Below are 27,528 nucleotides of genomic sequence, written 5' to 3' on the forward strand. Positions count from 1 at the left end.
CCCCAGGACTCCGTCAACTTCCGGACCTCTGAACCTTCCGTCGCGAGCTCAAGACACATTTATTCATCTGTGCAGGACTGGCTTAGATTTTAAATTTATAGGGGTTTTAAATTGGTTTTAATACTTATATTTATATTTTTTAATAATTAGGCATTAGAATAAGTTTTTTAATGATTATCTTAATTTTGTATATAAATGTTTTATATGCCTGTGAACCGCCCTGAGTCCTTCGGGAGATAGGGCGGTATATAAATATGAATAATAAATAAATAAATAAATAAATGATCGTGAGGCACATGGCAATTGGTCCCAAGCCAAGAACTCAGATCATGATCACATAATTGGGGGAGGATGGCATGACATATTAAGACAGTCAAAAGTTCTTTACAGGCTATAAAGCGTCCTTTCCAAGTCCACCATAATTTTGATCAGTCATTAAGTAACTGGTCATTAAGTAAGGGTTATCTATAGATTCTCCTTCCCAGGCTTAGAGTTTACTTTCGTTTTTGTAACCATTTTTGCATAGTTTGTCCAAGATCAACTTTCTGACTCTCTACAAATTTTGTGCAAAAGTGTTTATTAGAGAAAATTATCTGCAGGAACAAAGATTTCCAGTTTTTATTTTTAATTTGCAGGCAATATAACAATGAAATAATATGTCAGTAATTATAATATGGTGACTGGATTCATATATCACAGTAATCCATAATTTTATTTGATTTGTTTTGGCTTAGGGTATTTTACGAGTTAAAAATGTGCTTTATTCAGTAAGACTACAAATCATGGCTTGGATTGATACAGGTTTCTGTGTTGCTGCCACTTGTTGCTTTTCTTTTAGTTTAGGTTTTTTTTTAGTTTAACTTGATTCATTTTAAAAGTTCTGAAAACTGGTACCTAGGCTGTGTTCCTGGATTAGCTTCATATAGTAGTATTATTCTGAAATTGCTCTTCAATTGTTTCAAGCCATTTCAGTGATGATCCTGATCTGAAGTGCTTCTCATGACTAAAAGGAATGACCTTCAAATTAAGATTCTAAGACTAATGCTTCAGCCATTATCAATTATTTTGAACATTAAAAGTCAGCAGATGGAGCCAAAGACTTATAGAAAAATTACTAGAGCTGAATGAATGTTAAATTACAAAGTTATTTCCTTTCTCTGTAGTGCCAGAGCAACAAATACTTAGACAAGAAAAATGCCCCTTAGCCATTTTATATACAAAGATAGTAGGAATTTGGAAAGGAATAAAACTGTTGCTGAAGTTACTTTTTTCTGTTTTGGTCAAAAATCATATAAATTATTACTAAAGGTAAATTATAAAAGTCTTTAAAATACCTAATAATATTTTATAGCAGCTATTATTTTTGAGGATCCTGGCAGTTGTTATTATGCGATCAATTCAAACTGGGAAGTATAATTTTTTATTCTTATTTTGAGCTCTGATAATAGAGTACTGCAACTTTTTAAAGACACCTGAAAATGTCTTTTTTTTCCTTCCACGTAAATCAAGGGAAAAGAGTACCAAAGAATTAGAGAAGCACTTATTTCTTCATTCAAGGTTAAATATTATGAAAAATGTAGTGTATTACTAAGTTAATGAATGTGGATAGCTTAATTGGTGCTCTGTTCTTGGTGTTTTCACAACATAAAATAGAGTATAAGTGAGATGTGCAAGGTTAATTGGTTAATTTGCTTGTTTCTACCAACATTCTTTCATTTCTAACATTCTTCCAGTTTGTAAATAAGAACAATCAAAATATAAAAGACATTGGTTTGATAGGTCTGTGCATTAAGTTTTTGCACTTTTCTAGTATAAAAATATATTTGAATATTTTATGAACAGAAGAGTAACAAGCACAGTTCATTACAATTTTAAGAAAGGAAAATTGAGGCTTATTACAACCTTTTAAAACTGAGAGAGGACTTTGTTAACACAATCTCTCTTCAAGGAATTGAAGCATATAATCACTTTTTAAAGCATGTATGTGAATTTTTCACATTTTAAGTCTGTTATTTTCTGACTTATAGTTATGTATGCTTCATCTCCAAATTCTGTTCAGATATACGAAGAAACAATTGAATTTACACTGTCTGATATGGACAGAACTTGCAGTATAGAAGCCATTTTCCTATATTGTAAGAAATGTATTTGGATGAGAACACCTGGATTTATCTTAAGATATTTCCCATTCAGTTGGTTCCCCATTATGAAAGTACACATTTTGTGACCAAATGTGTATTTGCTGCTGTTTTTTATGCGATTACATTATTCTGTGGTGCAGTCCTACAGTGTGGATTTGCATCACATGGAATTGTGTGTTTACTTATCTCTAATGCTGATCTTAGAAATAAAAATATGTTTCCCTTCGTAGCTTTTGTGAGATATAAGTACAAATATTTCCCTGCAGATTTTGTGGTAATGTGTCTATTTAGCTCCTGCAAATAATGAATTCCATTTCTCCTTCAATTGTATTAACTGTTTGGAGTATATTTTGAGATTCAGGTTTTCACAAAAAGATTCCCAAATGTCCCATTTTAATTCTTTCCATAATAAAGACATACTAGTTGCATGTGTTGGAATGTGTTGCAGCCTCTTGCTCATTTGGAATTTCAAATTGTTGAATTGTAATGCTTTTAATAAATGAACAAAGCTGTCTTACATTAATTTAGATAGTTTATTTATATCTCCCATTATTATGTAGCTCACATGGCTCTTCCAAATTTTAAATGGAACTTTTCTATCTCTGCCAAAGTAATTTGGACAATTAATAAAAAAGAACAAGTCAGAATTAAAAATAAACATAACCAGTTTGCTTTATCTTTTTAAAAAGTGTATTATATTGTTTAGATTTTGCATCCGTTCTTGCTAATCTGCACTTGTAGGATATTTCTCCACAAAAAATGTGCACTGAGAGACCATGCTGTTGTTGTAAGTGTAACTGTAAATTTTAAACTATTAAATCATTGTACAAATCATGATGCCCCATGTGTGGCCTAGATCTCTCAACTCTGAAAAGACATTTCTTTGCTATGTGAGTTAAATTAATTGATGCTAACAATCTCATTTTTGGGATTATTTTTGTGCCTATTAACTGTTTTGAAGTAATTGACTGCAAATGAGGAAAAAGATCAGTACTACAATCCTTTCTTTTCCACCTTTCCTAGTTTCTAGTTTTATTCATTCTAAAATGCTCTTCTGCCATTGCAGAGAGGACATGTGTTTTTAAATGGAACTATTTGAAATAGTTGTTTTGTTTCTGAAACAAATTGGCATAGATTAATAAAGCATTACTTAATACTTAATCTTAATTCCTAGCGTGTTTTGAAAAAAATGTAGTATAGATTGGTGTCCTGTAGATTTTTATGGTTAACTTTGATCATCTTATATATCTGGCTACCTGATGTTAATTATGGGCAGATATAAAAGCATGAAATAAATGAGAGTACAGTATATGGTATATAAAATTTTGTTCATATTCTCTAGATTTAGTTGATTTTTTTGGACATTAAAATTTTATATTGGAAATTACCTCAGTGAAACTGTCTCTCATTGTCCTGGGAATTCTGGATTCTTATTTCTCTGGTTTCCCTTCATCTTTCTTACCCTATTAATTCCTCTTGCTTTGCATAAAAATTAACAATAGAAGGAATAGTTGTGTAATTGTTGTTCTAGAAGAAACACTTCAGAGTTAAATTTTATCTGTTAAGTAGTGAACTAATACTGGGATGAAGAATGTGAGGTTCCAGAGCTATGTGTGGTCTCTATATAAACTTGATGCAGCCTATGAAATTTTCATTGACTGATTGTGAGGTGAAAAATAAGAAAACTATGATAGAAGCTCTAAAATAAGCGTAAACATAAAATAAGTTCAGAAATTTAAAAAATTGAAAATCCCTAATACCCAGTCCATTCATTTAATGGCTTTCAGCTTTTTAAAATAAATATAGTTCATAGCTACCAAATAATTGCCCATACATGTTTTAGTTCATTCTTCCTTCCCTTTTTTCCATGTTTTGTTTCAGTTAACATGAATCAAAACAAGTTGAAACAAAACAGTTTCAAAACAAGTTAACTTCAAACCAAGTTGTTTCTTTTGAGATGGGATAAATGGAATAAATATGATCAATCAAATCAATCAATCAATCAATAAACCATAATTATAAAAATAACTTGTTAAATTAACCAGAGTTCATTATAAATCTATTTATGGTTTTGATGAAATGACAAAGAATGATTGAACTCAGATTGGTCAAGTCCTTCTGTCCATCTGGGAGGGAGGGAGGAGTGTGCGAAAGAATGCAATCGTGAGTGTTTTTCTAAACTTAACATGGGTGGAGTGATGATACCTGTTGCTTCTTCTCTCCACCTTGTTAACTGTTTAAATTCTAATATCGTTCCCTTACGTTTTAAATTCTGTTTCCAACTTTTTTGTTATTCATGGTTTTATGCTTTGATATGTGTTTTATTAGCCAGAGTGCCTTAGGTAATACAGGAAGAGTAGACATGTGATGATGAAAAAATATGGGTCCTTAATGTTTTCTAGACCTTTGAGAGAGGTTTTTTTAAAAAAAATGTGTGCTTTAAGGTCAGCAAAGGTCTGCTATACCTGTTTTACTTACTTTTTCTATTCACTAAAAACATTTTTTACATTTTACTATTTATTTTGTGTTTTGGATGGAAAATAGATGATACAAAAAAATAAGGGGATCTTGCCCAGGGCTGTATCAATATTGGACTTAACATAGGCAACTGAGTATTCTCCAGAGGTTTTGAGATACACATATTCCCTTGGTTTTGGGTAGGCTGATTGAAGTTGAAGTCAAAACATTTAGAATATATATGAATTCCACTATTGCCTCTGTAATTACAAGTCCATAGAGTCTACTCTATAAGTATTTTTTCTTTACTCTAGAGAATAGCCTAAACCTGAATGTTGTTGTTAATGTTGCTTTTGATAATTAGATTATTTTCCCATGTGTAGCAATAACAAAATACATTTGCGTAAGCATCCTTAAATACAGGTTTTCATGTGGTTCAACATGCAGGCTAGGTCTAAGACCTCCCTGAATCTTTGGATTCATGGACAAATTCTTTTCTCCTATGGTTGGCAAATATTATAACTTGACTGCGATACAGATTTTTACCAAGGTTTCCAAAATGTAAATGGAAAAATATGGTATTTTCCCAGCATAATGTAGGAGGTTAGGGATATGGATGATATATTAAAACATAATAATTTTAGAGTAAACATTAGCATTTACATGCTCTTAAAATAACAGGAACAGAATGTAATAAGCAATCTGTCCTGTTTAACTATTTGGACTAATTCTGGACAACTTTTCTTCTGCAAGTTTAATAAATCTCCATGCTTATTATGTGCAGTATATTCAGTATTATTAAATAATGGTCCTTTTTTAAAAATACCAACTATTATAACAAGTCTACTTTTGTGTTTTAAAGAAGGCTTATGTAAACAAAAAGGATATTTAAAAATTAAGCAATGTGACAATTTTATTTTAACTACTGTTATCAATAAGTGGAGAACCTTTGTTTACATCTGTTAATCCGATTGCAAGGGTTGGATCAAGCTGAGTCAATAGGTCAGTTTATATTGCTTGGGACACCTGCTTAATTTTTGATATGGGGCTATATTCAACTTTGTCCATTCATACTGAGATAGATATATATATATATGTTTTCTGAGGTTTTCACGGGTGTTTGTATATAGGTCTTTGGTTGTTCGGGTTTTCTCCCGTGTAAAATTGGAAGTGTCTTGGCGACGTTTCGACGAAGTCTCATTCGTCATCTTCAGGCTTCAGCTTCGTGCTTCTGGGAGCAATGCTCCCAGAAGCAGCTGAAGCCTGAAGATGACGAATGAGACTAAGCATTAGAAGTAACTTATTTGGAAATATCCAACAGAACCCCAGTGGGTTTATTCTTGACCAATTTAATGGGATTATAATGTCATGTTCAAATTCAAATTCATTTTCAAATTCACATTAAAGTTAGATGTTCTGAAACAGGAAGAAAATTGAAGTTCTGACATTCTTTATTCTCATGATTGGTAAACACAGAGATTTCATTTAATAAGCAGGATTACCCTAGAATGCCGTTTTACCAGTTTGGTGTCTAAGCCTTGATTAATTACAGTATTAATTCTTCTTGGTCAAGTTATAATATGTTCATGTTTAAAATAACAGGAACAGAATGTAATAAGCAATCTGTCCTGTTTAACTATTGGACTAATTCTGGACAACTTTTCTTCTGCAAGTTTAATAAATCTCCATGCTTATTATGTGCAGTATATTCAGTATTATTAAATAATGGTCCTTTTTAAAAATACCAACTATTATAACAAGTCTACTTTTGTGTTTTAAAGACCTGTAATAATGAGACTAAGCATTAGAAGTAACTTATTTGGAAATATCCAACAGAACCCCAGTGGGTTTATTCTTGACCAATTTAATGGGATTATAATGTCATGTTCAAATTCAAATTCATTTTCAAATTCACATTAAAGTTAGATGTTCTGAAACAGGAAGAAAATTGAAGTTCTGACATTCTTTATTCTCATGATTGGTAAACACAGAGATTTCATTTAATAAGCAGGATTACCCTAGAATGCCGTTTTTACCAGTTTGGTGTCTAAGCCTTGATTAATTACAGTATTAATTCTTCTTGGTCAAGTTATAATATGTTCATGTTTAAAATGAAGGAAAGGGAAATGTTTGTTTTATAGAAATCGTTATTCTCAGAACCTCTTGCATTCAGTGGTGGTACTAAAAAAGTTATTGCATTTTAATGTATCCTCTGGATTTTCATATTTCTATGAAAGAAAGAACACAAAATTAATGTGGTTAAAATAACTTTTTCTTTCCATTATGTTATATTTAAAAGCCAAATGTTTATTGGCAGAAAGTGATGCTTTTTAGGAGGGTTTATAAGAGTTCATAATATATTAATGGTGTTCTCTCTTACATAATCCAAGTTTGCATATTTCAGATGGAATATTTGAAAACAATTAAATATAGTGAGCGACCTAAGAGAAAGCTCTTGTTTTGGCATTGAGATGAAGTCTACAGAACTTGTCATCTCTCCCCCCCACCCCCCCATCTTCACTTCCATGAAAGTGAATATATTTATATTCACCAGAGCAATGTATTTTAGTTACCATGTAAATTAATTCAGTTACTATTATCACCCATTGCTGGTGGTAGAAAGTTCTGAGTAATATTTAATGTATTTTGAAGAAAATGTTAAAATGTATAAGCCAGGATCAGACCTTTCCTATTACTCATAAAACTCATTCTGTTAAATGTTTTAATGTGTAAAAATAATATTTCATTAAGCAACATCCAGGAATAATTAGCTCATCAATGATGACTTGGAACAAAAACCCTTGATTTACTTTTAACTTTATAAGTTAGGCACTTTTGATGAGCTTTTAAGAAAGTAGAAAGAAAAATGTTGAATTGTTTACCAAGACTGCAGTGAAAGTTTTCAAATGACTGTATCCCTTTGGTTCCAGAATGTTGCTTGTAGGCTAAAAATGGCCAATTGGCATACTGTGTATCAAAATATATTATATTATTATGGTTTATTGCACAGTCAGCCAGATATTCAGACTGTATTGATATAATTATTATTTATTAAATTTATTTGCCACCTATCTCATTGTAGGGCTACCCAAATGATGCTTCCCCATGATAAATACAGTTTTGGGGTTCCTGCCTGAATGAATTTTTCTTCTCTGCTGAAAATGTTAGCTATGTTAAAGTCTTTTTTGTTTTGAGCCTCTTTTAAGCCTCCTTTAATATTTTTCTGTATTTGAGTTACAGAAAAAGTTAGCAGGATGAACCTATTTTTTTCTATTACAGTGGCTTGTCTGTGCAAGTGCATCATTACTCATTTGTAGAAATACAAATGACCACTATAGAAATACTGATAATAAAATCTTTATATCCTGTATTCCAGAATTTCAAAAAGGCAAAGTTGCAGGTGTTTTATTATTCTGAAAACTAGTTTTTCACATATTTTTGAAAGATTAATTTCTTGCTTTTTCAGATTGTATTGTTTAAAAAATGCTTCCTTTTAAAATTATATAATAAAGCAATTTTGTTTTCTTTTTCCTAAGATAATAAAAAGCTGTTTTCTATTCACAAAAAGCAGCACTGAGATACTACACTATATTTTTCAGTATCTTTTAAAAGCATCTTTTTATATTTGAATAATTTGCCTTAGCTTTTTATCTCCAAAGTTCACATTTAAAGTGGCCCACTTTACCAGATTTAAAGCAAAATCTGTCATAGGTAAACGTTACTAGTGAAAGCAAACTTATGTGGAATTGTTTTTGATTTTTTGTTTTGCTGGCTCCTTTTACTGGAATCTGTTAATTGACACCAAGTTTCTTACATTAAAAGAATATTACAGTTTGATAAAAAATAGAATTTTATTTCCATATAGAAATTAATACAAAAATTGCTTTCCCCTTCCAGTAATTGTGAAAGCATTTAAAAATGTTATTTCTAAAGAACTGATTTTATTTTAACTCCTGATTTGTGTGTTATGACGGCAGTGTGGTTTTGGTATTGTTTTATTTTTAATTGCTCTTTTTACTACAAGATGGTGAACTAATTGTGACCTCTATCCTCCATTCTCAATTGCTTCTGACTTACTCTGCTAAGTAAAAAGAAATAACCTAACAGAGCAGTAACCAGATCACCACTGCCACACCAAGGAAACAGGCAAGCGTTGGGATGCACTTTAATCTCTCTATCCACACAGCTCTCATTTTAATTTGCAAAATTGAACCCAGATCGAGAGCAGTAAAGCCTGAATACGGTAAATATTCATGCCTCGGTGATCTAGAGTAGCTCCATTACATTTCAGAGATTGGGAGAATTACCTTTTGGATTATGTATATTCATGGGCTGATTTTTATTTGAGATATATTATTACTCACATTGGGCTACATGTAACACATTCTACCCAAACCAGCTGCCTGACAAAGCTCCAATGTTGCTTACACATAAAAAGTTTTACTTCTGTAGCCTATACTTTCCCTTCTTTTAGGCTTTTCAAAGGTTAGTAATAAACAAAACAATTTTGTTAAAAGAGGGGAGGGAAAATCCATTCCTGTGGATGTTCTGTAAATCTTTCAACCCTGTGTTTACTCTGCTATAATATTTTGTTGTGCACTTTGAAGTTTTAGGATGAAAGTGCTGCTATTGTTTCAAATAGAAGACTTGAGTGAAAAAGAGTAATTTGGTTTATTTCTTCAGAATAATTAATTTCTCAGCACTTTGTTTTCTTACCTGGTATTTTCTTTGTTTATCTGAAAGGCAGCTGGGAAGAAAATAGTAACTTGCCAACAATTTGGTTATTTAAATAGGTATTAATTATATGCTTATTTTATAATGCTGCATGTACAATTGCTGAAGAACAGATGTGGTGTCTTTTATTCTGCATGGTACTTTATATTATTTGATCAGATTATTCCAACAAAAACTATTTTTTCATATTTACTAGGAGTGTACAAATCTTTTGGAAGGCTTTCGCAGCAAAGCCACAAGCAATGCACTATTGATCAGGGTGTCATGTCAGTTACATCTTCCCCAAGAATGCAGCCATGGAAGTAGTTGAAGAAAAATATATGGTGACAATCTGGGAAGCTTGTGCGATACATCTGAGAAGGCCATTTTGAATCACCAGAGGATCCAGCCAAGAAATGGCATTTTGCTTGTGTTGTTTGCTACTATCAAAATATGTCTGAAAGATTTGTGCTGGCTTAATAGTTATGTATTTACATTGTATATAGAGAGACTTGAACTAGTTTACAATTTTCTACCATTTATTCATGGCTCCTGCCTTTGAAATGTCTTGTCCTGTCCCGTCCCCTCACAAAGCGAGAACCACACCAACACTCCTCACCTTCTGTAAGGGCCTAAAAACCTTGCTCTGCCAGTTGGCCTGGAGCCACAACAGGCTGGGTGGGTATCACTCTGGAATTGGCTATTGAAGTAAGAGAAGACCCCATTGTTCTCCGTATTCTTCGTGCTCCCTTCTCCCCCACATCTTTTAATGATAAATTATTATTATTTGTTTTGTTCCTTTTAATGTTTACTAATTTTAATGTTTGTCAGCCACACAGAGCTGTCTCTAGATGGGATGGATGGCACACAAATGTAATAGACAAACAAATGTATTAATTTTATTTATATCTCACCTTTCCTGGAAGTAATATAGATACCTTCCTCCTAGGAGGACTATTTTCTCTATAACAAAAACTCTGTGAGGCAAAAGAGTTCAGAGTGACCAGCCCAAACCCACCTGCTATCCTGTGAGTTCTTAGCTGAGGGAGGACTTGAACTGTATCTCTCTGGTATGTTTCCAACAATTTAACAAATACGTCACACTGGATTTTTTTTTACATTTTTTACATTTTCTCTGCATATGACACCCCTCTTAAAAATGAGGGTACAGTGAAAAAAGGTAGAATGATTACCAGAGAGAATAACATTTCTGTCTTAAAGTTGCTGTCTGCAAACTTGGTTCAAACTGAATCTTAGTTATAGCTGAGGATTTTTCAACAGATAATGTTTTCCTGTTTTGCTTAATTGAGAGACTGATTTTTATTTTTTAATTTTATTGTCCTGTCCTCTGAACCAGTCCAACTAAACATAGCTCAATTTTCACAATTTATAGTTATTTTGAAATTTTTATTAAATGCACTAAATCTAGCTGCCAAAAAATTACAAAGTCTCATGTTGTTACATTTGTGATCAACAAAACAATATCAAGAATGTTAACTTTAAGAAAGTACAGCTGGAGCTGATGGATGGTTTTAATCCATAAACATTAGCATTGTCTGATAATAAATGGGTTAGTCTTTAAAATGTCACAAAGCTCTTTTGCTTGGTTTTCCCCCCAGAAAAACTAATTCTTTTATAAAGATTCATAGTTTCTTTATGCAGGTTCATGGCTCATTTATCTTGAGAAATCAACTCTTAAGTTGCTTATGCTCTTCAGGAGATTATCCAGGGGTTGAAGAGGTTGCAAGTGAATAAAGAACTTCCAGTTGATTAGGTGCTCTAGGCTTGCTTCATTTTGAATAAGAGCTAGAATAATTAGTAATGATGAAGACCTGTTACAATAGATGCACAATGGTTTGATAAAATAATAGAAGCACAATAGCAGAATAAGAGAGTGATTCAATAGAGTCCATAAAAGGGTGCTGCTAAACCATGTCTTCCTGAAGTCTCTGTATGTGGTTAGTCTGTGGAACTGTTCTGAATGAATAATCTTTACAGTCATTTTTATGACTAAGAATTTGATTTAAAAACATTCTATTTACATGTCTGTTGGAATTACTTGGTGACTTTAGTTCAGTTTTTCCCCAGCTTTGTCTTCAATTATTTTAAACTGAACGTGGTCCATGGTTTCATAGAACAGGGCATTTTCTATAGTTGAACCCAATATATGGAGCGCCTTACCTAGAAAAGTTCTGTAAAGGTTTAATATTTTCTATGTTTAGAATGGGCACTATAGCTCATATATTTCATGAAACTTTATAGATTTCAAAATCTTCTAGACCAGCGGTCACCAACCGGTGGTCCGTGGACCACTGGTGATCCACGAGAAAATTTTGGTGGTCCACAGAAAAATTATTTGCATTTTTTTATATTGCACTAAATCAGGGGTCCTCAAACAATGGCCCCTGGGACGGATACGTGCAATGAACGTTTGTGTTGCTGCAGAAAGTCTCTCCCTTCTGGGTCATTTTGTGCAGGTCGGAGCGGGGCAGAAATTCCAACTTGGGGTCTGCTTCCACCTCCTGGTGCGGGGCTTTGGGAGAAGGGAAGGGCCGCTGGTGGTGAAGAGCCGGAGGGCCTCATTCCAGTGGGACTTCATCGTGGCCTGGAACTGGCTGACTATCTCAGCCTGCTGAGCCTCCAGGCGTCAATACCTGGACTTGCACTCCCCCAGGTCTTCCCTTTGCTTGGAAAGCCTATGCTCCTAGTCCTCAATGCAGTGCTTCTGCTGAGCCTGCTTCTCGGCCAGATCCAATTTGAACTGAGCTGTTTTGCTAACTCTTTCTTGTGGTGGCTGCTTAGCTCCCAACAACTGCTTCCTGTTGGGGCCCTAAGGTGCCCGTGCAGGCAGACAAGGAATAGCTGGGAAGGGAGTGGCGAGTAGAGGCCGGTGAGGCACCCCTCAACATGAGTGACATTAAGCTGGCCATGCCTATCCAGTCACATGACCACTTAGCCGTGCCCACCTAGGCGGTCATTAAGCAGATTATATTAATGTCCACGAGATTTTAAATTATGAATTTAGTGGTCCCTGAGGTCCGAAAGGTTGATGACCCCTGTTCTAGACTATAATTAAAATTGTATTGTTCTATAATTGTCATGGAAGAAGTTTGACTCCTTTCTCTCTCTCCCTCTTCTCTTTCCATCCATCCATCCATCTCCCATCTTTATTATTTTTATAAATAATTCAGGATAGCAAACATATCCAACAAATATTTCCCCTCCTATTTGCCTCCAATACAACAACCCTCTGAGGTGAATTGGGCTGAGAGTGAATGACTGACTCAAAGTCACCCACTCATACTTTTGTTGTATTTCTTGTGTTAAGAGTCACAAGGCCAAATGTTAGAACAGAAGTATTTTTTTTTAATTTGCATTTATATCCCGCCCTTCTCCGAAGACTCAGGGCGGCTTACACTATGTCAAGCAATAGTCTTCATCCATTTGTATATTATATACAAATGCAAGGTCGGGCTGAGGAATTTGGAAGTTATCTGCACGATAAAATAGCTCAGATCCGGGATGGGTTGGACACAGATTGGGTAGATCCGGACGGGATGACGCGGGCACGTCTTGAGAACATTGTTTGGGCTGAGTTTGATCCTGTGACTCCCGATGACATGGACAGGATACTGGGGAGGTTGAATGCCACCACATGTTTATTGGACCCGTGTCCCTCCTGGTTGGTACTGGCCACCCAGGAGGTTACAAGAGGCTGGCTCCAGGGAATTATCAGTGCTTCTTTGAGGGAGGGAGCCTTCCCAGCCGCCTTGAAAGAGGCGGTGGTGAGGCCCCTCCTTAAGAAGCCTTCCCTGGACCCAGCTATTTTGGCTAATTATCGTCCAGTCTCCAATCTTCGCTTTCTGGTGAAGGTTGTAGAGAGTGTGGTGGCTTGGCAACTCCCCCAGTACCTGGAGGAAACTGTTTATCTAGACCCGTGCCAGTCCGGCTTCAGGCCTGGGTACAGCACAGAGACGGCTTTGGTCGCGTTGGTTGATGATCTCTGGAGGGCACGGGACAGAGGTTGTTCCTCTGTTCTTGTCCTGTTAGATCTATCAGCGGTGTTCGATACCATCGACCATGGTATCCTGCTGCAGCGGTTGGAGGGCTTGGGGGTGGGAGGCACCGTTTTATGGTGGTTCTCCTCCTACCTCTCCGACTGCTCGCAGACGGTGTTGACAGGGGGGGCAGAGATCAACCCCTAGGTAACTCACTTGTGGGGTGCCGCAGGGGTCGATTCTCTCGCCCCTCTTGTTCAACTTCTATATGAAGCCACTGGGAGAGATCATCCGTGGTTTCGGGGTGAGCTGTCAGCTGTATGCTGACAACACTCAATTGTACATCTCCACCCCGAACCACCCCAACGAAGCCGTCGATGTGATGACTCGGTGTCTTGAGGCCGTTCGGGTCTGGATGGGGATGGACAGGCTCCGACTCAACCCATCCAAGACGGAGTGGCTGTGGATGCTGGCGTCCTGGCACAGTCAGCTTACTCCATTGCTGACTGTGGGGGGCGAATCGTTAGCCCCCAGGGAATCGGCGCAATTTAGGCATTCTCCTGGATGCACGGCTGTCTTTAGAAGACCATTTGACAGCTGTCACCACGGGAGCTTTTCATCAGGTTCGCCTGATTTTCCAATTGCACCCTTTTCTGGACCAGGACACGTTATGCACGGTCACTCATGCCCTCGTCACTTCCCGTCTGGATTACTGCAATGCTCTCTATATGGGGCTCCCCTTGAGGAGCACCCAGAGGCTCCAACTGGTGCAGAATGCGGCTGCGTGGGGAATTGAGGGAGCTCCTCGTAGCTCCCATGTAACACCTCTCCTGCGCAGGCTGCATTGGTTGCCAGTGGTCTTCCGGGTGCACTTCAAGGTGTTGGTTATCACCTTTAAAGCGCTCCATGGCATTGGACCAGGATATTTACGGGACCGCCTGCTGCCGACAGTTACCTCCCATTGTCCGATACGTCCAGTGCACGCCCACAGGGAGGGTCTTCTTAGGGTGCCGTTGGCTAGTCAATGTCGGCTGGCGGCCCCCAGGGGAAGGACGTTCTCTGTGGGGGCCCCGGCTTTATGGAATGAGCTGCCGGTGGGACTCCGTCTCCTCCCTGATCTCCGGACCTTTAAGCGCGAGCTCAAGACTTTCTTTTTTCACCAAGCAGGGCTGGCCTGATTGATTTTAGTATGGGGGTTTTAGTGGGTTTAAATAGGGTTTTACCAAGGTTTTAGTTTTGATAAATTTTAGCTAATATTTTAAGTTACAGCGATTGAATCAGTTTTTTAAATTTGATATTTTATTTTAAATTTGTTGGGATTCTTGTCGTTTTATTGGCTGTACACTGCCCTGAGTCTTCGGAGAAGGGCGGTATAAAAATATATATGTATGTATGTATGTATGTATGTATGTATGTATGAATGAATGAATGAATGAATAAATAAATAAATAAATAAATAAATAAATAAATAAAGAAAGAAAGAAAGAAAGAAAGAAAGAAAGAAAGAAAGGGTCCTCATTTTACCTACCTTATAAAGGATGGAAGGCTGAGTCAACCTTGGGCCTGGTGAGTCTTGAACCTTCAGTAATTGCAAGCAGCTGCTGTTAATCTGTTGAGCCACCAGAGGCTCAACAGAAGTATAATTTCAGCCTTTTATTCACATACAGAGCTGTGGTGGCCCAGTGGTTAGAATGCAGTATTGCAGGCTAACTCTGCATTCCACTGCCAGCCGTTCAGTCCTGATCAGCTCAACGTTGACTTAGCCTTCCATCCTTCCATCCAGTCTTCTGTCCATCCATCCTTCCATTCTTCTGAAGTGGGTAAAATGAGGACCCAGATTGTTGGGAGCAATTTGCTGACTCTGTAAAATGCTAAGGGAGTGTTGTAAAGCACTATGAAACACTGAAACGGTATATAAGTCTAATTGTTATTCTACAAATATAATATTCTGGGATAATCCCAATTTGACAGTTGCATTTTCATTTATTTGTTTATTTGATGATGTGAATAATTAGAGATACTATATCTGTTTAAATCAGGATTGTTTAAACTATTTCAGAAAATCCTTGCACAGTCTGAACAAGTTTGAAAATAACTGTTTAAGATTAGCAATCTCATTTTTAAAGCATCTGAATGTGCATGACAGATAGCTTACCTAAAATTGTAAAATGGCTCTATATTCCGTTAAATATTTCAGATGAATTAATAGTATCTAAAACTCAATTTTACGATTAATATCAGAATGAGTTTTGGGTAATTCCAAATCTGTGATATAGACAATTATAGAATATTTTAAAGCATATATTAGTTTTCAATATCTCATATTATCAAATAAAGAATATTAAATTCTTATTCTTGCAGTATTATGTTTCTTATCTTAAATTGAGATTAATTGGACAAAATATTGTTTTTCACAATTTCTGACCTCTCCAAAGTATGCTGTTTATATTGGCAGTGTAAAATGGTTTACCTTATGGTATTTGCAGGCAGCTATAAATCTTGTAAATAAATATAATTACATGACTTATTTATTTATACAGAATAAGTATAATTAAGTATTTAGCTCACAATAATCTATATATGGTCTTGTCCGATTGTTGCCTAGTTTTGTTTATCAATCTTATTTTATAAACATTGTTAAAAGATTAATATGATGTGAAGGAACTTCTGAATTTTATATCAAATATTTTAAATATAGGAAGAATAATGAATACACTGATTTAAGGAGTCAGCAAAAAGATTTTCTCTTAAGTATTGGAAAGGCAATAAAATTCCATACATAATTTTGGACTATTGTTGTCCATCAAATAAATGATCTGAATTGTTTTCCATTTTCTGAAAAAGAGATGTTAAAATATTTCTTTGGACAGAATCTGTGATTGTCAGCAAACATCTTTAGACAAATCTGATGTTCTTTTTCATTTTTAGCAGTCTCTTTCTTCTCTTAAGTAGTCTGTTTTTTCGCTCTTGTCTGAAGAGAAAAGATTGGTTCTTACCATTTAGAAAACAAAGAAAGTTAAGAGTGTATTTTTCTTTTCTCCGTGTGTCCACTCCATTTTATGTCTGTTGTATGTAATCTATGTCTCACTTAAACAGATGGCAACCTTCCCATTTAAATTGGGTTAGCTGTTAATAACTTGATTAAAGTAAGCAATAGATGGATGGATGGATGGACAGACTGACGGACAGACAGACAGATGCATGTATGAATTGAAACTGTAGAATAAATGGTATAAACTTGTTCAACACTTAAACTACAGTGTTTTGTTTTGGGTTTTTTTTGTTTTGCTTTGTTTCTTACTTTATAATTACTAGTTAGCTGAATATTGCTGTGATTCTACTTATCAGAAAGGGCTGGTTGTGTTTATATCTTGTAACAATAAGATGCAGTGACAGTACTGGAGGTAGGAGGATGCTTGGACTCTTATCTGAAAACCTAAGAGCTATAGCATATGGAGTACTGATAACTTAATGAAAGTTGGATAAATAAAGGAAAAGAAGCTTCATTGTATCAGAAGAAAAATCCATTAGTGAGGTTTTGTATGCTGTTTTCTATTAGTTAAACTGCTTTGAAAATCTTAGTGAGCTTTTCCTTTGGTCTTCAAATAACAGGTTCTTTTCTTATATTGAACACATTTGTTTATCTTAAGGGTCTGAACAGTTTGGGTGCTTTTAATTTATCTCTCCTTTTTGCATTTTTTATCTGTGTATGAACACATGGACTTCCCAGTCCTCCTCCTCCTCCACCAAAGCAGTTTCACAAACCTCTACATCATTCTTAGAAATATTAATGTGATCATGAAGATAAAAATATTAAACATTCTTTCCTGATTTATTTTCAGGCATTACAAGATGCTACCCCCCCCCACTCCCCTACCCCTGTTCACATGAAGCCTCTCTGAGCACAGTTTACTATTCTACAAAATCTAAAGATGTTACTTCTTCATTGATTTTGATGAACTTAAAGTTACCATATGATTGGTTTTGGATAGACACAGTAATTTTCTGCTGAAGTTACTGCCCAGAATTGATGCCAGACGTGCCATTTGACAATATATTTGAGTGACATAAAATTAGGAAGGCAGGTAGGGTGGAAGTAGTTGAAATCCGGACATTGTGATGATGGATGGTTTTGTGACATTTATAAATATGCATTTATGTTTAGCTATGTTATTATTCATTTTAAAGGGGGACTATACTTAGCAGAAAAAGATACATTCTTGAGAAAGTGAAATTAGCTCCTTATTCAAGATAGCTCTATTGATTTTTAGATCCTAGATGATATATAACTCAAGTATGGAGATGAGGAAGCTTAGTTTTCCAAATGTTAAAGTTAATTCATAAAACTTTCTGGGTCTTCTCAGGACTAGTTTTATTGCTCAGGATTAGTTTTATTGCTCAGTTCATATGTTGTGTTCTATATTTTAAAAAAAGAAAAAAATCATAATGTGAAAACACATTGAATCTTCTGAGTTCTTGTAAAATGCTACATTTTAAAGATTTTTCAGGGTTATAAAGATGAGTGCAATATGCATGGGTAATGAATAAATGAAAAATATTGAGTTAAATCTGCATTTAGTTGTGGTCACTGTGCTAGTGGAAAAAGCAACTAGCATTAGCTGAAGAGGGAGGGGCATGATATTAAATGTTCTCTCCCTCCCTCCCTCCCTCCCTCCCTCCCTCTACAGACTCTGTATTCTCTAGACTTTCTCCAAAGGTATTAAAGGCTACTGCAGAGAATAGTTAGCACAGAGGGAGGGGAAATTGATCACAGATGAATATAACTCTTAAGGTTGGAGTAGTCAGTTTTCAGGATTATAAGCTTTTTAAACTGCTGCCCAACAAACGGAGTACAAAATAGGGATTCAGGAGGATGAACAAGTACTAAGAATTAAGGAAACTTTGTTTCTGGCAACATGCTCAATTGAGGGAAGTGTGATTGGTACCAGAACTAAGATTATAAGTCTTTTCGCATACATTCCATTTACAATTTTGTCGCAATTAATCCCATTACCCCTTCAGAATCCTTTCCTGCAACATAATTTAGTCAAGTAAATCTCCTTAGTTCTTGCTATTGCTGGATAATTGGATGTCAGAAATTTTGCAGTTTATTGCACATCATCTAGGGACCTACCAGTAGATAGAAATTTCTCTTTTGCCCACCCCTGGCTTAAAGAATAAATGTAGAACAAAAGAAAAAAGGAAAAGAGAATCAAACCATATTAAACCAACTGGTTTGTCTTAATCAAGCTGAACCAACTTTGATAGTTTTAAAAAGCTTATTTTCCTGCTACTGTTTCTATTCTAAGATGTTTCTGAAATAGAATAACTAAGAAGATTCCAAGTGTATTAGCACCAAACTTTTTTTTTTATGGTGTTACACTGTCTCATATATTATGGAAAGATTAGAGTCATAACCAGATAATAACCATAATCATATAGTGTAGAATATAGTTCATAATCATAAAATAGTCCTGAAATCACTAAATCATATTTGTGTTTATTCTTTACAAGTCGATGAAAATGAGATTATAAAGTTTTTTTTACACATTATGCAATATATTTCATTATTATTTGACAGATTTAGGGAAAAGACCAAGTGTGATAAAAAGGATTGGAAACTATTTAAAATAAATGAATGAAGATTATTTAGAAATCATTATTTATTTTTTTTTTAAAAATAATGTCTTACAGTGCTGTATGTGTTAAAACAAAAACATGTATATATATTGTTTTAATACACTGAAATATGGTATCACAGAACAATCAGAAAGGGAAAATGCTTACCGTTGGAGATAACACAGCTTGCTTAAGAAGGAGCAGCAAATGTGTAGGGGAAATGAACAGAAAAGAGGGTGTTTTAAACTATGTAACTCATTTGCATTTTAAAAAAATAAATGGGCTAATTATTTATGCTGGTTCAAACTCCTCTTCTGCATAATTTTGGCTACTATGGAAGTTACTAAATTCAAAAGAATAAGGGCTGATATTTTCTTGCATAAAAAATTTAAGCATTCCTTTAGGTAATTTAAGATAAATTTTCTGGGTAATTAATGAGAATGTTATAAAACAGCAAAAATAATATCTTACTATTCTAAAAGTATACACATAGAGTACAAATATTTTAACTTATTATTTTAAAATACAAGAAAAATGCTAACAGGTTTTTTTTTGTTATACTTTTCCCCATAAATAGGTGACAAAGAAAGTAAAATCGATGCAGATGTTTCATACACCAGTAACTTATGCCATGCAAGGGGATAGGGTTGGAATTTGTGTAACCCAGTTTGATCCAAAGCTGTTGGAACGAGGCCTCATTTGTACACCTGAATCTCTCCAGACGATCCATGCTGCCATTATCTCTTTAAAGAAAATCCCATATTTTCGAGGGACTCTTCAAACCAAGGCAAAGTTTCATATTACAGTTGGTCATGAGACTGTTATGGGAAGAGTGATGTTTTTCAGCCCAACTCCTGATGACTGCAGTAAAGAGCCTCTGGAAAATTATTTTGATTTTGAAAAGGAATACCTTTATGAGGAGGAATATCTTTCCAACGATTCAAAGTCCTCAGAGGAAAACAAGGAAAATGGCCAAGTTGAAGAAAGACAGGTCCCAAAACAACAGTGGGCCTTACTTGAATTTGAAAAACCAGTTACCTGTCCTAAATTTTGTCTTGTAATTGGCTCAAAATTAGACACTGATATTCATGCAAATACTTGCAGACTGGCATTTCATGGGATACTTCTCCATGGAATGGAAGAGAAGAATTATACGGAGGAATGTCTGCCAAAACTCAAGGTTTACAAGATGAAACATAAAGAAGGACAAGTAGAACGGGTAAGCTTGCATGATATAATATAAAGTTCCCTTGAATGTGCAAGGATCTTAATATGGGAAAGGGTAATTAGGGACGGATTATAAGAAAACTGGATTCCCTTCGTTTGTTAAGGAAGTGCTGGTTTGCCCCTTCCATCACTAGATCCAACCATACTGGACCACTTTCATCCAGTTTCTGTCAACCAATTACTCTTGGATTCACCAGGAGAATCAGCAACCCTATCTTAGGAGCTGGGACAATGGTTTTACACAGTCAGGAAAATTAGGGATGACTTTCCTATAGAAGTTAACAAAGCCCAGAAAGTGCTGGACATCTTTCACGTTATGGGGGAGAGAGAAGGTGCCATGATAGAATAGTCTGTAGCTTTGATGGATATACCTGTATGCCTTCTGTGGAGATTCTGTAGCCCAAATAGTCCAATTGAGGCAAGTTAAAAGAGCACTTTTCTAGTCTGGCAAAGAGTTTATTGTCCTGTAATTTTTGCAATACATTCCTGACATGGGTGACATGCAAGAGGGGGCTTTCAGAATAAACTAATATGTCATCTAAGTACATATTAGTAGAGTACCATTTTTGAAAATATTAGATCTAGAAAAAAACAGCTCCATAGTTAACCAGACTGAAAGGTATCACTGTGTTTTCAAACTTACTGCATCTTATATTGAAGGTTGTTAAATATTCATGTCCTTTTTTCATTCTGTTTCAGCATTCCTGAAGTCTAATTTTATAAAGATCTGTGTTTTTTGTAGCTGGTCTAGAAGATCTGAGATAAGGGAGAGTGGATGATAGCTTCTAATTTTTAACCTGTTTAGATCTTTATAATCATGAATGGTGCCCATGGTTCTCTTTAGAGGGTTGGTGTTTTTCCTTGTTTTTGGGTGCCAGTGTTGGAAGGGTAATAAATCCTTTTTTGATATTGGTATGCAAATATTTCTTGAGAATAGCTAAATTGTATCTAGACATGAAATACAAATTCTTTGCTGGAATTTGCCCTCCTGGCTTCAAATTGATCATGCAATCAGATGAACTGTTGTGAGTGTAACATGACTACCTCTTCTTCTCAAAGTCTGCATAGTGGACATGGCAGTACCTGGAGACAGCAGAGGAAGAGAGAAAGAACTGGAGAAAGTAACAAATACAAGCACTGCAAATAAAATGTGAAAATCTATTGCAAAGAAAGCAAAGATTGTACTAATAGTAATAGGTGCCTGAGTTACAATCCCAAAACATGTGGAGCATCATTTGAACACCATTGGCACTGACAAAATTCACATCAATCAATTACAAAAGGAAGCTTTACTTGGAACGGCTTTCATCCTGTGATGATACAGTACCTTTAACACTTTCAAATAACATCTGTCTATCCCAGGTCATTGGGAAGAACTTGATAGGTGGATTAAAAACTCCAAACCAAGTCTGAATGTTTGGCTGACTGTGTGACAAACTATTCTACAGCTGAAATGAACTAAGTTAGTATCGTGAATTAGATCCAGAGCTGAATATCTTGGCTAAACCTCCACTTATTTCAAATGGGGCTAAACTTTTACCGGAAATTCTGCAGGAAGCTTAGTCTTCTGAAAAGCTCAGAATAATAGAAAAGTAAGATTTAGCATGCTGCTATTACTTTCTCCCCTTTGCTGGAGTATTTCTTTAACATAAAAGTGATTATGGAGACATAGATGTATATCATTATTAATATTATGTTTAATTTTCTAACAAACAATTTGTGTTTACGCAGAGTATAATAAGATAGATGGCTTGGAGAAAACAGCAACTTGGTCCCCATGGGGAAAAGTATGAACAAATGGCTGATGAAATCATTGAGTGCTTTAAGAAATGTCCAGCCTCTGGTTTCATAGAAATACTAATTCAGACAGTCCCACCCTATTGCTGATAGATGTCTGGAGATTAGAACAACTGAATTTACAGTGTCTATTCTTGACATTGATGGAGAAAAACTATGTTCTCTTTGTCAAGGAAGGAAGTGGGTGGTTGCCCTTCTCTCAGTGCACTAAATAATAATGTCTTTTATATATGCACACCCCCAGGAATTGGTGTTCCTATTAACATATTAAAGGGGGGGAGAGTTTAGCTTCAAAACATCTAGGAGAGTTCAAATAAAAAAATAACAGACTTACTTTTTGTGGCTTCTGTAGCCAGTTTTATAGGGTTATGTTTCTTAAAAAAATGGGGAAAACTCATTTCATGTAATTTTAATTGACCTAGTTCTTCACCCTTAATGATAAAATATATGCAACTTCTTCATTATTTAATGGCCAATTCATCATGAAATTCAAATCAGGCAATGATGGATAAGAATTTCCTCTTGATTATTAGGTTACCATGCTACTTCCATTGTACCCTCAATATTCATGGCTTTGTTCTACTTTTCTACAAACAGAACTTGCTAAAGATTGTTATGGCACTCACCAGGCAATTAACTGAGATTTTTGCTCAGTTGTTTGTTTTCAGAAAATATAATGGTTTAGGTAGCATAAGTTAGGTTATAGCAAAGAATTGGCTTCAGACACTTTTTATTTTACTGCTATAACTACTGCTCTCAACAAGATCTCCTGCTAGTCACAAAGCTATAGAACTATCAGCAGCTAAGAAACCTAGTTGTAAACATTCATACATACTCAGTGGCCTGGAAATCACATGGAACAATTCTTAGAACTGCTTAGGATCTCATTTCTGTCAGTAGTAGCTGGTATAAGCACTGTAATGAAGTCTATTAACTACATTCTGCCCAGTGCTGTCCCATAGGGTTGTATTTGTGATTGTATGTGTGAATGTGAGAGTGTGTGTGTGTGCGTGTGAGTGAGTGAGAGAGAGAAAAAAACCTATATTAGCTATGACAATAATGTCTAGCTTTCTCTTACCCAAATAGGTCCTCAGCAATTAAGGATTAACACAAATGATCCAATCTGTTTTCCATATATTACTGCACATGTATCTTAGCATAAGGGACACGGTGGCTTAATGGGTAAGATGCTGAGCTTGTTGATTGAAAGATCGGCAGTTCAGCGGTTCGAATCCCTAGTGCCGCATAACGAGGTGAGCTCCCGTTTCTTGTCCCAGCTTATGCCAACCTAGCAGTTCGAAAGCACTTAAAAAAAATACAAGTAGAAAAATAGGGACCACCTTTGGTGGGAAGTTAACAGTGTTCCGTGCGCCTTTGGCATTGAGTCATGCCGGCCACATGACCATGGAGACGTCTTCTGACAGCGCTGGCTCTTCGGCTTTGAAATGGAGATGAGCACCGCCCCCTAGAGTTGGTAATGACTAGCACGTATGTGCGAGGGGAACCTTTACCTTTACCTTATCTTCACATAAAGAAGCAAAGTTTCCTTTGCATTAACTTTATGGTTACATACATTTTACACCTTTATAAATTACTTGGTAAAAGTATGCCAATAATTTGTCAGTGCTTTCTTCTAGGATGGAATATGGTAACAGTCTGTGAGGCAGCATGGGTTGTAATCTGCCTGAACATGGGAATGAACTTTTATTTGAACCTATACCATGGCTGGAAGAGCAGTAAAGCCTTCATACTTCTCCTTTCTTATTTTGTCATGTTGCCCATCAGCTTTGTTTAAGGTTGCTTTTTTGAAAAAGACAGGCAGGAAGTGTTGCTACCTGGCTACTGGGGCTTTTGCTGATGAAATTGCTCATATTCAGTGTAGATATGACTCATCATGGGCAGAATTTGCACAATGTCTTGAAGCATTATCTGGGACTCTCTTTAGCCTGTGAACTCCATGAAATGAAAAAAAAATCATTCTCGCCCTTTCTGGCTCCTTCAGATTGTTGGGGCATTATGAAAAGTTGGGTTTCATCCTTCTTTGGGGACAGATCTTTACTGTCTGCCTTAAAAGAGAGACTATTGTGCCACATTTTCAAAAAATTTAGCCGTTTTGAACTTGCCCTGTCTCCAACCTTCCCTTTTATTAAGAAAGCCATTGCTAAACTGATAGGAAATCTTTACAGAATGCGCTGGAAGACTAGCTGAATAATTTCAGTCTGAATTCAGATCTGGTCATAAATTATCATTGATTGCAATGGTGGATAACCATTTTCAAGGCCTAGAAATCATTGAGATACTTCTTCTGGTCTTATTGGGCTTCTCAGCAGCAACAGTTTATACCAGGGGTGTCAAACTTGCGACGACATAGCCTTCTTTGGTAAAGCTGTCATTAGGGACTTGACAGGGATTACAGTTTTATGATACTGTATTGGTTTTAATATTTATTTTTTTATGGATAAAGTAATCAAGAACGGTGTTTAAATATAATAAACAAATGCAAATTGTCTTCTTCCTGATTTTGTTCTCCCTGAAGTGGGAATCACCAGTTAACCATGAAAGAACAATAATTTCATATATTTCTTTGTCAATGAGTTTTCTAAAACCAAATAATTTATGGCGCTGGATGGAGGGAATCCAGGAGTGGGTGTTGCTCTCTGTCTTCTGCCTGGAGACTGAGTGTGTCATCATTTTTGGGAATGCCTCCTTGCCCGGCTAGTCCCCAGTTCGGCTCAGTCTTTAGCCAGATAGAGTTTTCTTTTAACTTTCAGAGATTTTCACCGACTCCTGGATTCCCTTCTAAGCGTGAGATGTTCCAATTCTCTTTTTCTGTTCAACGCGGATTGCGCTTTGGTTGTCTGCTGGTCAGATATCTTGCCGGCTGTCAGCCGAGGTCCCTGCCAGCCTTCTGGAGAACGGAGGTGGGTCTAATTTCTTCAGACCCTTGGCTTTGCCCATGGGAGCGTGGAGGGGACTCAGTCCCTGTCCAGCTTTGCCTGGGCACACTGTTGACGGCTCGCATGTTAGTGCCGGGAGAGGAAGAAGCCGTGGCGGCAGTTAACCCCAGTGGTTTGCTTGCCTTCTTAAAGACCTTCAGTCCCTGTCCAGCTTTGTGTGGGCAGGGAGCTTAGCGCTCTTTTTGCTCAGCCGCAGCAGCTATCACCCGATCCGGGTCTGCCTGCCTTGAATGCGTGGCTGCCTGTTATTGCTTCCAGGCAATATGGCAACTCTGCAGCCTTCTACCAGCAAAGCTCCGCAGGGAAAAGAGATTGGGGAGTTTTCTCTACCTCCTCCTGATCGGAGCCAGGGTTCATCCAGCTGATCCTCAGCTGGCAAGCGGATTAAAACTGCTGCCAGCACCAGAGGCACTAAGGCGGCTGAAAAAGACACCAAGAGGTGTCAAAAGGCCATAGAGAAGGAGTTAGCCAGGGCAGAAAAGGCGGCACAGAAGAAGGGTGAGACAACTCCTCCCTCAGTGGGACCTGTCATCCCCCTCCCTTGGGAAAAGAACCATTGGGGAATTTTGAAAAGACAAGCCTCTCCCAGCCTCTTTCTTACCGAGCCTTGTCACCAGATGGCACTGGTGAGCTTATTCCCTATTGACAGTGAAGGCTCAGTTTATAATGAGGTTTTTTTAGCTGCAGCCTCAACAATGCCTCATTCAGTTGTGCAGGGCCATCTTTCTAGATCAGGCTCAGGTCCACCTGAGGCGACCTTTACGCCAACTGCAGCTGGCCGCCCCCTGGGAGAGGATATTGAGTCAGGAATTTCTGACCAATTACAATTGCTTATCTCCCAGGCAATTACGCAGGGGATAGCTGTAGGGCTCCAGCAAAGGGGTTTATCGCCTCATGAAATTCTCATCCTTCGCCCCAGCATTTGCCACCCTTGGCTCAAGGTCTCTGGTTGGAATCCTGGGGGCTTCCTTCCCAAACACCCTCCATTCAGAGTGGAGATTCCTCAGGGGAGGAAGAGGATTTTATGGCTTTGTCAGGCGATGAAGGGATGGCTCCAGATCCATCACCCTTCACTGGCCTCTTTCGGCCAGAATTATTTTGGTCTCTGCTCCACAAGGCCAAAACATCACTAAATTGTGATCTGATCCTATCCCTGAGACACCTCCCAAGGCACAGGACTCCGGTTGCATGCTCTTTTCAGAGCGAATCGTGGAGCAGGAAGTGGTTCCAACACCCAAGCTCTTTTTGGATGTCGTCCAGAGGCAGTGAGCCCAGCCTGGGTACAGGCATGGAGAGGAAACTGTATAATGTGGCTGCAGACCTTTCACAGGTTCTGCAAACGCCAGAGGTAGATAGCCCAGTGGCAGCCTTACACTCTACTGCCATCATTCCCTCTGATACCATAGACTGCCTTAAGTCGGAGGATAAAAAGGCGGAATTGAGCCTCCCCAAGGCACACCAGGCAGTGGCCTGGGTGGTGAAGGCCACCACCTCTGCTTCATTTTTTAACTGTGCCTTAACTCTGCCAACTGTAGGCGAGGGTGGCCCCAGATGATATCCGGTTACACCAGGACATCAATAAGTTGATGGCAGCAGCTGAATTTTCTGAAATTGGGCAGAACATATATTGGGGATGCAGAATGTCAGACAGAGGGGGTTGACGCCCTTCGCACCCCATGGCCTTGGGGGCTTTTGTATGCCTTTCGTCCCCTTCCATTGCTGCCAGCCCTGATCAGGAAGGTCTTGGTGGAAAGGGTGGAAATTTTGCTGTTAGCGCCTCATTGGCTCAGGAGACCATGGTTTGCAGACCTGATCAGCCTGTCAGTGGCCAGGCCCTGGAGGATACCTCAGAACAAGATCTCCCTCAGCCAGGGAGCCCTGATCCATCCAGATCCTCAGTGGCTCCAGCTAACTGTCTGGAGATTGAGCGGAGGGTCCTGAGCCAAGACAAGCTTGTCTCCAGGGTCATCCAGACCATTCAGGCCTCTAGGAGGCCATCCACCGACAGAGCGTATGATGCTACCTGGAAGGCCTTTTGCGCCTGGTGCTCCAGGATGAACACTGATCCTTCTTCCGGATCAGTGGCTCATGTCTCGGAGTTTCTTCAGGACGGCTTGGACAAGGGCTTGGCACCTAATACTATCAGGTGGCAGCACTTTTCATGAAGGGGTCTGCAGCCTCTACACGACATCCACTGTGCGCAGGTTTCTCAGGGGTGCCACTAACTTGAGGCCCCTGTGGTCCACAGGTATCCTACCTGGGACTTGATGAAGGTACTGAATGCCCTCACTGGGAGCCCCTTTGAGCCACTGAGATCAGTTAGCCTGCGGTTCCTCACATTTAAGTTGGCCTTCCAGGTGGCAATCACATCAGCCAGACGTATTTCGGAACTGGCAGCCCTTTCAGTGAGGACTGACTTACGTATTTTTCATACCAACAGAGTGATCCTACAGTTAGACCCCTCCTTCATCCCAAAGGTGAATTCCTGGTTCCACAGGGCCCAGGAATTGATTTTGCCTAACTTCAGTCCGAGGCCCAAACACGTCGTGGAGAAGAAATGGCACACCTTAGATGTGAGGAGGGCTCTCCACATCTACATCAAAAGGACCTCCTCCCTGA

The 27,528-nt window shown here is 37.4% G+C and overlaps 1 protein-coding gene across 2 annotated transcripts in view; it reads left to right on the plus strand.

The window, feature by feature from the left end:
- Positions 1 to 27,528, plus strand: part of EEFSEC (eukaryotic elongation factor, selenocysteine-tRNA specific) — a 187,678-nt gene that overhangs the window by 62,947 nt on the left and 97,203 nt on the right. For both annotated transcript variants that reach the window (XM_058170044.1, XM_058170043.1), the window contains exon 5: positions 19,506 to 20,147. In XM_058170044.1, the coding sequence (XP_058026027.1) occupies positions 19,506 to 20,147 (642 nt within the window). The remainder of the gene's footprint in view (positions 1 to 19,505; positions 20,148 to 27,528) is intronic.

The sequence above is a fragment of the Ahaetulla prasina genome, chromosome 2 (genome assembly GCF_028640845.1).
Source record: "Ahaetulla prasina isolate Xishuangbanna chromosome 2, ASM2864084v1, whole genome shotgun sequence".
Classification (NCBI taxonomy): Eukaryota; Metazoa; Chordata; class Lepidosauria; order Squamata; family Colubridae; genus Ahaetulla; species Ahaetulla prasina.